The 10,764-nt window shown below is 36.8% G+C and overlaps 2 protein-coding genes across 4 annotated transcripts in view; one reads left to right on the forward strand and one right to left on the reverse strand.

Moving 5' to 3' along the window:
• On the forward strand, positions 1-5,091 carry LOC120261037 (ATP-dependent 6-phosphofructokinase 6-like). 3 transcript variants are annotated; one of them, XM_039268700.1, is made up of 15 exons: positions 1-166; positions 270-441; positions 941-987; positions 1,108-1,147; positions 1,223-1,285; positions 1,394-1,531; positions 2,368-2,526; positions 2,641-2,694; positions 2,844-2,912; positions 3,017-3,146; positions 3,240-3,280; positions 3,436-3,660; positions 3,862-3,910; positions 4,005-4,159; positions 4,613-5,091. In XM_039268700.1, the coding sequence occupies exons 1-15, from the start codon at positions 150-152 to the stop codon at positions 4,877-4,879; spliced, it is 1,626 nt and encodes a 541-aa protein (XP_039124634.1). In that variant the 5' UTR covers positions 1-149; the 3' UTR covers positions 4,880-5,091. The 3 variants fall into 3 exon arrangements, with proteins under 3 accessions (XP_039124634.1, XP_039124635.1, XP_039124633.1); XM_039268701.1 differs by having other exon boundaries at positions 1-162; positions 266-441; XM_039268699.1 differs by having other exon boundaries at positions 2-441.
• Positions 5,092-5,180: 89 nt separating this feature from the next.
• Positions 5,181-10,764, reverse strand: part of LOC120261036 (DNA repair protein RadA) — a 94,626-nt gene continuing 89,042 nt past the window's right edge. Inside the window, exons 11-15 of the mRNA XM_039268698.1 lie at positions 8,348-8,425; positions 7,588-7,626; positions 6,832-6,914; positions 6,087-6,159; positions 5,181-5,748 (exon numbers count right to left, since the gene is read on the reverse strand). Coding sequence (XP_039124632.1) covers positions 5,581-5,748; positions 6,087-6,159; positions 6,832-6,914; positions 7,588-7,626; positions 8,348-8,425 — 441 coding nt within the window. The 3' untranslated portion in view covers positions 5,181-5,580. The remainder of the gene's footprint in view (positions 5,749-6,086; positions 6,160-6,831; positions 6,915-7,587; positions 7,627-8,347; positions 8,426-10,764) is intronic.

Raw genomic sequence — 10,764 nt, forward strand, 5'->3', positions numbered from 1 at the left:
CGCAAGACCAAGCCCCTTTCTAAAATGGCGCCTTCCAGACTCCCTCTTCTCCCGCTGCGCTTTCCATCGCTTTCTTTCTCTCCGTCTTCTTCTTCTTCTTCTTCTTCTTCGTCAAACCCTCGGCGAGGAGCTCTTCTTCGACTATAAATATGGCGTCTTTGAAAAGGAATCCTCCAAAGAAACCTTATTCTCTGCTTTGCTTCTTCTTCTTCTTCTTCTGCTACGATGGGATCCATTTCTAATCCGCCTAGCATCTTTGATCTGCGCAGCTCGCTGTCCTCCGTCTCTGCTCCGGCGAAGAACGGAAACGGTGCCATATCTAGGTCTGATCGGCCGATGGCGCTTGATTTGAAGCTTAACCAACGGAAGATCGTACATGGTGATGCTGGTTATGTGCTTGAGGATGTGCCTCATTTGACTGATTATATCCCTGATGCTCCTGTGAGTTTTTTTTTGGTTTCTTTGTTGTTCTTGTTCTTGATTGATGGTCGGCTTGGCTTTGTTCGTTGTTGCTTTTTTTGGTCACTGGCGTATTTGTTGGCTGGTGGATGACGTGGTGTCTCTGTTTATTGTTTGGATGTGGGTTTTCTTGGTTTGATTTTTGGGTTCATTGATCTTATTGTTTTTATTATTTGAGTGGTTATTGATTGTGATGATCATCCTCATCAAAAGAGAATGATATGGTTATTTCTTCTTCTTCTTCTTCTTTTTTTTGTTGAGAAAGTTTGGATTTTCTACTTATTGGTTTGAGGTTGTCCTGGAGCTTTTTGTTTCCTGTGGTTTGGTGTTTTTTTTTTCTTTTTTTAAATTATTATTTATCAGTTATTAATTATGATGGTAATTTTCATTAATTAGTATTTGGTGATCATTTTCTTAGTTCTTCAAATTTCTTGTATTTTGTTTGAGCATTTGGTTATGTTTGGTATTTGTCTCATGGCAGAATTATCCTAACCCACTGCAAGATAATCCGGCCTATTCCGTTGTCAAGTATGTATGCTTACACTCTGTTCTTATATTATTATTGAATAATAAATAAATTTTGTGAATTCCCAATTTAATGGAGGAGTTAATACTTTGAGGCCCCTGATAAATGGTTTTGTTTTACAGACAGTACTTTGTTAATACAGATGATACGGTTGCTCAGAAGGTCAGTTTTCTATTCACTCAAAAAGCCTTTATCTTACACACTGGCTGACTGTTATGGCCTTTTGGTGCTTTGCAGATTGTGGTTCATAAGGGTAGTCCTAGAGGAACCCATTTCCGGAGAGCTGGGCCACGCCAGAAGGTAGGACAGAGAAAGCTGGCTTTTTTTGACTTGTATCTAGGATAGGCAAACTGAGGCTGCTTGAAGTTTAATTGTTGTTTTCTTGTTTGCCTGTTGAATTTTTCGCAGGTGTACTTTGAGTCAGATGAGGTACACGCGTGCATTGTAACATGTGGAGGTTTGTGCCCAGGGCTTAACACAGTAATTAGGGAAATTGTCTGTGGCTTGGCCCATATGTATGGTGTAACCAAGATACTTGGGATAGAGGTGTGTTCTTTTTTCCTTGACAGTTTTTGTTTGTTATTGCCTGACTCAGTTGCAATGGTCCCATGAGTGTTTTAGTGTGTTAGCATTCCATTATTCTGTTTATCACAACTTGTTCTACTCTGCATGTGTCACGCACTATTTGATGGCTTTGGTATTTGGCCAAGATTTTTGGAAATAGGATACAGGATATAGGAAGTATCCTCACTGCATGGTTTGGGTTGTATGATGTTTGTTATTCATATAGATAATCCATACTTTCCCCTAACTTGGGAGGAACTTTTGAGATAAGACTATAATAGGTTATGGTTGCCTGATCAAACTGCTAATGACTGAATTTTGGTTTTTAAAAGTTAAAACTACTATGATTTTCCAGTGTCTGGTTTTGGCACTGTATGTACTTCTTACACTACTGGTTGTCTTCACCAATAACACTACAGTGGACTTGCCCTTATTAAAGAATACTGAGTTTCTAGGACTTTTTCTGTGGGTGGTCTTTTGTAACTTTGATGTATTCATTCTGGGATATGATGAGGAAGGGACCATCAAGGCACCAAATGGCCCCTAAGTGTAAAATTATCTAATGCATAAGTTTAGTAAACTCAATCTAAAGCCTTTTAAAGTGACAGCCCATGCAGCTGTACTTGCAAATAGTTAGCATGATGTAAATATAGATATAAATGCCTGTGGAACTTCATAGAATTGTGGCACAACTGCAGACTAACTTCCATCCTTGATGCTATTCAAGGAAAGATGCTAGTTGTATTGTAATGATCTTGAATTACTTAAGCTCTCCAATCATTCTGCTCAGTCACTAATCTTTGAATTGGTATCTATAGGGTGGATATAGGGGCTTTTATGCTCGCAACACAATTTCCTTGACACCTAAGAGCGTAAATGATATCCACAAACGTGGTGGCACCATTCTTAGTACATCTCGAGGTGGTCACGACACTTCAAAGATTGTTGATAGCATTCAAGACCGTGGTATTAATCAGGTAAGTAAAAAATCTTATGATTTAATGGCTTGCCATCCTTTGTTAACATTACAAAAATATATGTTTTACTAAATATCCAGAAGCCCGAATTTATTCACATATTATATCATCCAGGTATACATAATTGGAGGAGATGGAACTCAAAAGGGTGCCTCTGTTATTTTTGAGGTAAGATTACAAATGAGAGATGAATACTGGCCTTCCGTACTTAACAAGCACATAAAATGTTTTAGTTGGCATCATGTGCGAATTTCTTTTCACGCAGAATGGTGTTTTAAGCTGTCACACGTGAATTAAATATGAAATTCATTTTGCAGGAAATTCAAAGGCGTGGTCTCAAAGTTGCTGTGGTTGGCATCCCAAAGACAATTGATAATGACATTGCGGTACTTTTCTTGACATGAGTTTTAGTATTCATTATGCTTTGTAATATTTTCTTTTAAGTGAATTGCTCTTAACAAGATGGCTTTCTATTTTCTTGTTTAATCAGGTTATTGACAAGTCCTTTGGTTTTGATACTGCTGTTGAAGAGGCTCAAAGGGCAATCAATGCGGCACATGTAGAGGCTGGAAGTGTTGAGAATGGTATTGGGGTGGTAAAGTTGATGGGTCGATATAGTGGTTAGTTTTTCTTAACTTTTTCTTTTTTTTCTTTTTTCTGTCTGGTTCTCATTACTCTTACAGCTTTATATTTAACAAGATATGCTAATACAGGTTTCATTGCAATGTACGCCACCCTTGCAAGTCGAGACGTGGTATGTGATTTATTGTTTGCCTTCATCTCTGTCTTGATTTCTATACCTTTATATTTGCCTTAGTTCTGATGGTTATCTTTCAGCCTAAATGTTTGTTTATATTTTTGCAAGGTGATGGCTTTTCTTATGCTTTCCCTTTCTCCTCTATTTTGTAGGACTGTTGCTTGATTCCAGAGTCACCCTTTTATTTGGAAGGAAAAGGGGGACTTTTTGAATTTATCGAGAAGCGCCTTAAAGAGAATGGCCATATGGTTCTTGTTGTTGCAGAAGGTGCAGGGCAGGAACTTATTGCTGAAAGTATGCGGTCCATGAACCATGAAGACGCATCTGGAAATAAACTACTTCTAGATGTTGGGCTATGGCTGTCACAGAAAATAAAGGTAGATTCTAGATTCATATTATTTAAAAAATATTACAAGTTCCATTACTTTCCTACCTTGATGGATGCTATGATCTGACTGACTCATAATTCCCTTGTCTTCAGAGTTCTTTCTTCTAATTTTTGACTGAAGCAGCACTGTATTGAGGAATCTATTAATGACTCTGCATATTTTTTAATGGATCTGTTCTGCATTGTGTAGGATCACTTCTCTTGCAAAGGAAAGATGACGATAAACCTTAAATATATTGGTAAGTGGTCCCAACAGCCTAGCTCCATTTTTTTTATGCAAGTGATATGGCCTCAGCTTATGGAATTTGATTTGCTGCAATCTATCTGCTGCAGATCCAACATACATGATACGTGCTGTTCCAGCCAATGCATCAGACAATGTGTACTCCACTTTGCTGGCTCACAGTGCTCTTCATGGGGCAATGGCAGGCTACACTGGCTTTACTGTTGGGCCTGTTAATGGCCGGCATGCTTATATACCCTTCTATGTAAGTACCATCGTCAATCCGTATGTTTTGTTTTAAAGTTCTTGGTTCAAGGGTTCAATCATCGTGTTGATTCACTATTTACTATTTAGTCATTTCCTATGCTCTTTTAATCATAAGCAAAGATGAGTAGATAAAATGGTTCATAGCGCTTTTTGAGTCAATGATGAAAATACTTCTCTACAGGGGGAGAATATTGCTTACTTGCCCACTGTAACCGAATTCTCTGTATTAGGAACAAAATCTTTATTTGAATTGCAAGTGTTAGTATAAATTTGGAATATGCAGTAAAAAGATTACCTTGACCTACACTCGTGAGTAAATCATTTTCTTCTGTGCCGAGGATCCTGAAACTGCTAGTTACCGATTCACGTTAGAAATGTTTTTTTGCACATCGATTTTGTGATTATCTGACCACCCTGTACTAATCAGTGAACTGATTGAATTGTCATGCAGCGGGTGACTGAAGCACGGAACAATGTGGTGATAACAGACAGGATGTGGGCTAGGCTGCTCTCATCGACAAACCAGCCAAGCTTTCTAACCCTCAAAGACATCGAATCAGTTAGGAATGTATACTCGCCTAAGTATTTGCCTCCTATAAAGGAACCAATTTATAATGGCTTGCCTAATAGTGGTTCTGCTGAAGAACATCATGATGACCAAGTTGCAGATGAGAGCAGTTTGGTTAACCAGATATCTGGTGCCACAACCAAACATTAAAATTATTCTTTCCTTTTTTTTATATTATATTATTATTAATACTTTTCCAGTTTATTACAAGAGAGAGCAGAAGAGAGCTTTTCAAAGGTTGTTTTGTTGTTGTGCTCAGTTTGCACATTTATGGCTGGTTGTAGTTCACTCCAACAAAGTAATTGCCATACTCTTATCTACTATTACCAACCTATCCTTGAATAAAAAGGCTATTATTGTAATGTTTGTATGTTTCTGCAAATGAGATATAAATTTTGAAGTCCATTATCAACCTTTTTGTAAGTAACATAGATATGTACTTTTAAAGGGAAGCAGCATTTTCAGGTTTGTATAACCTATGAAATCCTCAGAAGTTCAGTTAGCAGTAAAAGTGTGATAATAAATACACCGATAACCAAGACTCGAGATAAAGAGAATTATACTCATTAGCTATGCTGCATATGGATCCGAAGCCTTGTCTTAAACACCAACAAACCCTATGCATGCTTACATACATACACCAGCGTAAACACAGAACAGTCTTTTCTTTTCAGTAGATCATTGGGCCTTTCATAAGGTCACTTGTATTTCTGACCCTTTAAATTTTTTTTACTCCGGTTTTTTTTAATTACTACTATCTAATTTGTCAGAGGGGCCTACCTCTTGCAATGGCATTGCAGTGTTGAAGAGCAAGCCAATGAACAAAATTTAGAGTCAATGGAGGTTTTATGTCATCTAGCTTGGAATATTGTGTTTATCACCTCTTTCAAATTCCTGCAACCCACAATTTCGATATCCAAATTGAGATCTGCGAGCAACTTTTCTACAGCCTTGGGCACAATGCACTTCTTGTACCCCAATTTCGCCAAGGACATCACCCTCTTATCTATTCTCGGGACCTTTGGAAAGAAATGTAAATAAATACAACAATTAGTCTTGTTGTTCAATTGAATATGTGCAATAATAAAAGCCAAGCAGATTCAATCAGTCAACCAAAAAATTCTGATATGGTAGTTTCACCAGAGCTACTTGAATGGTATGTATCACAGATTAAAAAAAAATTACTGCTAAAGAAAATTAGCAATCTAAACCCTAAAGAACTAAGGAATGAAAAATAAGGTTACTGGTAGCCAACGGAAAATGGTCCCCCATCATGATAATGCATATTGAACAACAAACTGTATTAGAAGGTGGTAAAAATAAATCATTGAAGCAGGCAAGAGTCAAGGACACTTACCGCACGAAGCTCACCACCTAAGCCGATTTCTCCGATAAACGAAACATTGTTTGGAATGGGAAACTCCAAGAAACTGAAAATGGAAAATGTAAAGCCCTTGATTTAGATGACACAGCTTCATTAAAAAGTCAAAATAAAACAGCAGCGGTAAAAGACATCTCTGCAACAGAAACTTTTTAAAGCTAAATTACATCACCAACTCAAAAGGTCAAGGCTTCCTAGAATAGCACACAATCCAAACCACAGATTTTGATCCACAATCCAAACCACAGATTTTGATTTCACATAGCATATATCATCGTAAGATGAAAAGTGGTTACACTTGATTGAGATTCAAAATGTAAGATGAATCACCATGTGTTGAGCGCTACTTTTATTAGTTGCCTGATTGTACTTCATATTCTACCTACTGATAACAGTATTAGGCATTAGCTTTAATTTTGAGGGCATTATAATATAGATCATTACGAATTACAAAGTATTTCCCCTGCATGCACCCATCACCCCCCACACACAGCAAAACGATGGAAAGCTCAGGCATAAGGTTATAGTTGAGAATCTTGAAATAAGCTGTTGTTCTATAAGTAATTATGTGAAGGTGAATATCAACCTCACTAAACACAACCAATATGACCTCCAAATATATATATATATATATATATATATATCCACACTAATTCAAACTCATTTCAATCCACCAAACCATAGCAAAATAACAGTAAGAGTATAAAATTTATATGCGCACCTGCTGCAAATGGCAGCTGCTATAGCAACATCCCCAGCTGTTTCTGTCAACTTAAACCCACTAACAACATTCAGATAGATGGCCTGTCAAATAAATGTAAACCTTCAATACAAGCATGCCATATTTGGAACGAGATGGTGCAGGTACAACGAAAATTTAAACATGAAAGGGCATATAACTATTTATCTACCTCTATCCTCTTCATACTTATTGCTCTTCACTGGATTTCTAACTTGACCTTTTTTTTTTTTTTTCAACATTCTCCCCAATTTCCAGAAGTGATAAACAGTAAAAGATAGTTAGGTGGGGCATATACTCAACCTTGCATAGGCCTTGGAAATTCACATTCCTACAGAATGTGACACTCTTAACAGACTTAATTAATTAATAGTTGGCCATCAATTAAGGTTACATTCTCAATAGGTCCATGCAGGGGAGTTGATATTGATTTTCAAAATCATCATAACTACTAGAAACCCAAAATGTTGAAGGCAGTGCAAATATTAAATTCTCTACTGTAACCTCAAAAAGCCTGAATTATTATGACAGAAATCTGAGGATCTCTTCTATTTCCAGATAATAAGATGGTCTATTTAAATCTTTAAAACATCACACCTAGAGAATCGACTTAGTCCTCAGTGAAGGAAGATCTCATAGGGATGAAATCATACCTTTATCAGACAACAAGAGAACAACCATTCACAAGCTATGGTACACAGTAAAATAAGAAGCAAAGTTATTGTCAGATATCCTTACATGATCTTGGAGTTTCAGCCCCGCTTGCTTCATAAGAATCTTCAAAATCAAAAGGCAAAACACTCAATTATTAGCTGAACAATAATGTATCCAAGAATGCTCACCATTGAGATTAAATACAAAAAGCCAATGGTTTTTAAATCATAATAATCCAAACAAAACTTCTTGGTGGTTGAAAATTAAATCTAGCATCTACACATAATTCAATCCATCGAACGAAAGTTACGCTTTGGATTTGTCTGAACGTTGCTCTGGTCATGTTGAACATTGTGATATGTTAATGATCATTTATGATGCATGGTGACTAAGTGGATACTGGTATCTACCAGAGAGGTCACATCACAACAAAGGGATTACTTAGGTTTAGAATTTGTTGCAACATACAAACATTAATCCCCCCAATCAAACAACTAGAAATTTGCTAAATAAACAGGTTCAATTCAAAGTATCAAATCAACTAATGCCAGTGAGTGCATGTGTTCACTTACATTCTACTGTGACACTAGGCAAGTTTTTCCCAACTAAGCTGGAAGGCTAAGAAGCTACCATTCATCATTTTTCTAATAACATGAATTCAAATAAGGACTAGCTCTGAAAAAAATGAAAAAAGAGAAAAACAAGATCCTACAACTGACTCAGCTTAAAACAAACACTGCTCAAGTATCACAGAACCATAAGCTGTTTACTTAGAACACCTCCCACAAGTGCGAATAAAGGCAAATGGAATTCTTTGTAAAGCAACAGATTAATTATCACTTACAGAAATTATCATGTCTGCTCTACTATGTTGAACACCATTAACTTGTCTAGTGGCTGCAGAATTGGAGACACATAAGGCCTGCTCATTCAGCCAAAATCATGTTAAAGAAAATAAAAATATAAAAAATAGAACTACAAAGCTCCGAAGAATGCTAGTGAGCCCCCATACAAGTTGATTTCAGGCAGAAACAGGGTTTCCTTCAATAAAATGGAGGCGCATAGAGAGTTAAGTGTAAGTTCTGACACATTTAGATTTAGGCTCAGTAAATAAAACACAAGCAAATGCTAAGGTGACAGTTTGATTTTCAGTCAAAAACAGGGGTTCTATTAATAACATGCATGAGCATATAGAGGGCGACAAATGAGTTACAACGCATTTAAACAAAATTATAAAATAGTTTCTTAAATAAATTCTACAAAATTTTTGTACATATCAAAATACAAGCAGATATAAACAAGCATATGTGACATAGATCTTTGGTGCAATTGTGCAAACAATGTTCTGCAACATTAACTGTTACCATTCATAACCGGAGTATTTCAACTAGTATATTCAATGATCATTTACAGGCATTTAATGAGCTAGACCTCTTTTGTTGAAGGACACAAGCAGCCTAGTGTACATGAACAAAGAAAGCCATAAAGAGGAGGAAATAATCCTCATCTCTAAATAAGACATTAGCTACCTGAATTTCTATGACAAATGCCGAGATCCATCTGCCACTATGACAGTGATAGCAGAGTCCTGCTAAGACCATCAGAATCAGTGTAATGCTCACTCAGAAACATTTCACTGGGATTGGAGACAGCTTACGCAAGCCAGACTGTGACATTTCAAAAACACCAAGCTGAAAAAAGAGAAAGGGGAGGGTAGCATGAGTTCTTATAACATTTGACAAGGATCATTTCAACTACAAGTCAATTAATTTAAGCACAGTTAGCAACTAAAATATTGCAGAAGAAAAGGCATCCAGTGGCCGTCAGCCTGTACTTGTTACTGAGATTCTGTTCCATTGTATTAATGGTTGTGTACATATGCGATGTCACTGCAATACACTAAAAATAAAAAGAAAATTATCATCTGTAATTTTCTAAATAAAACAATGTCGTAAACTAGGTCATCAAGGAAATACATCAATTTATACTAGAGTTATAGTGTTTCCCTTCAAAAGTAGCTCAACCCTAACAAATAGCTCTGAGAGTTTCTTTTATATGTTTGTATCAAGATGTCTACTTAAAATGTGAAGAGTACAAGAAATGTTCACATATAATTAACTTGTATAGCTTGCCACACGACTAATCACTGAAAACAACATAAGTTCAATAATAACCAAATGAGTATTTCTTACCCGGAAGCTTCTGGGAAACGCCAAATTTCCAAATAACAATCAATTAACTAAAAGCTTTTGAAATTTCAGCCTGAAATACATTGAAAACAGTCCCGCAGAGAATTAGGAAGTTAGAAAGTTTCTTTACCATACAGCTCAGAAACTCTCCATTAAAGCGATGCAAATCATGCAAAGTAGATGTGCCACGATACACAAAAGACTATGCGCCACGGATGAGCATGCTGGCATCACACAGGACAATAATGAACTAGCACTAAGATATAAAATAGGCACTCTTGGACATCATTTAAATGTAAAGATTACAGAATGGCAAATCATTAGTAAGCACCCACACAATGAAAGTGTATTTAAAAGAACGGGGTCGAGGCGCCCATACCTCATCGGTAGACCTGAGTCGGTTTTGCAGATCGGTGACTACTGGTGAGGGATGAATATCGCTTCACTCACAAGCAGAGAATCGTTTGATGTATATAAAGTCAATAATATAAAGGACTTATGCATGTAGTTTTGGGTCTTTTTGACATAGAACAGACTAATCCGGCCAGAGATCAAAGCAGCAGGGTTACACAAGCAAAGCATGTGCAACAAAATAAAGGTAACAGCAAGATAGTTCGGCACATAAATGCATGTGCACTCTAACAGAAGCACATGTTGTGATGATTTAGTTATCACCAGCATACCAACAGTAACAGCCGACACACCCACCCCATCCAGATTCTGAAGTTCAAATCAGCCTGCCAGAAAGAAAAATATCTATGTTTGAAGATTCCATGTTTTCTGTAGAAATATACCATGTACTAGAACCAGTTCAGGCTAATACTAAGTTATATTAACATTGAACCTCATAAATGAGGCGCCACTGACCTTCTTAGGATACATAAGACGTCAATCAGCTAACTAATTGGCAACAAGCCACTTTTAAGATGACCGTGTGTGTGTAAACATCTAGATATTACAAGAAACTCAATCTATTAGAAAAGAACATCCAGAGCACACTTTGAAAGAATTAGCTTATGCATTTCACCATATTGGACAAGGGACAAGTATGCGGGTCACATCCCTCTTTTGG

The sequence above is a fragment of the Dioscorea cayenensis genome, chromosome 5, assembly GCF_009730915.1.
Source record: "Dioscorea cayenensis subsp. rotundata cultivar TDr96_F1 chromosome 5, TDr96_F1_v2_PseudoChromosome.rev07_lg8_w22 25.fasta, whole genome shotgun sequence".
NCBI lineage: Eukaryota > Viridiplantae > Streptophyta > Magnoliopsida > Dioscoreales > Dioscoreaceae > Dioscorea > Dioscorea cayenensis.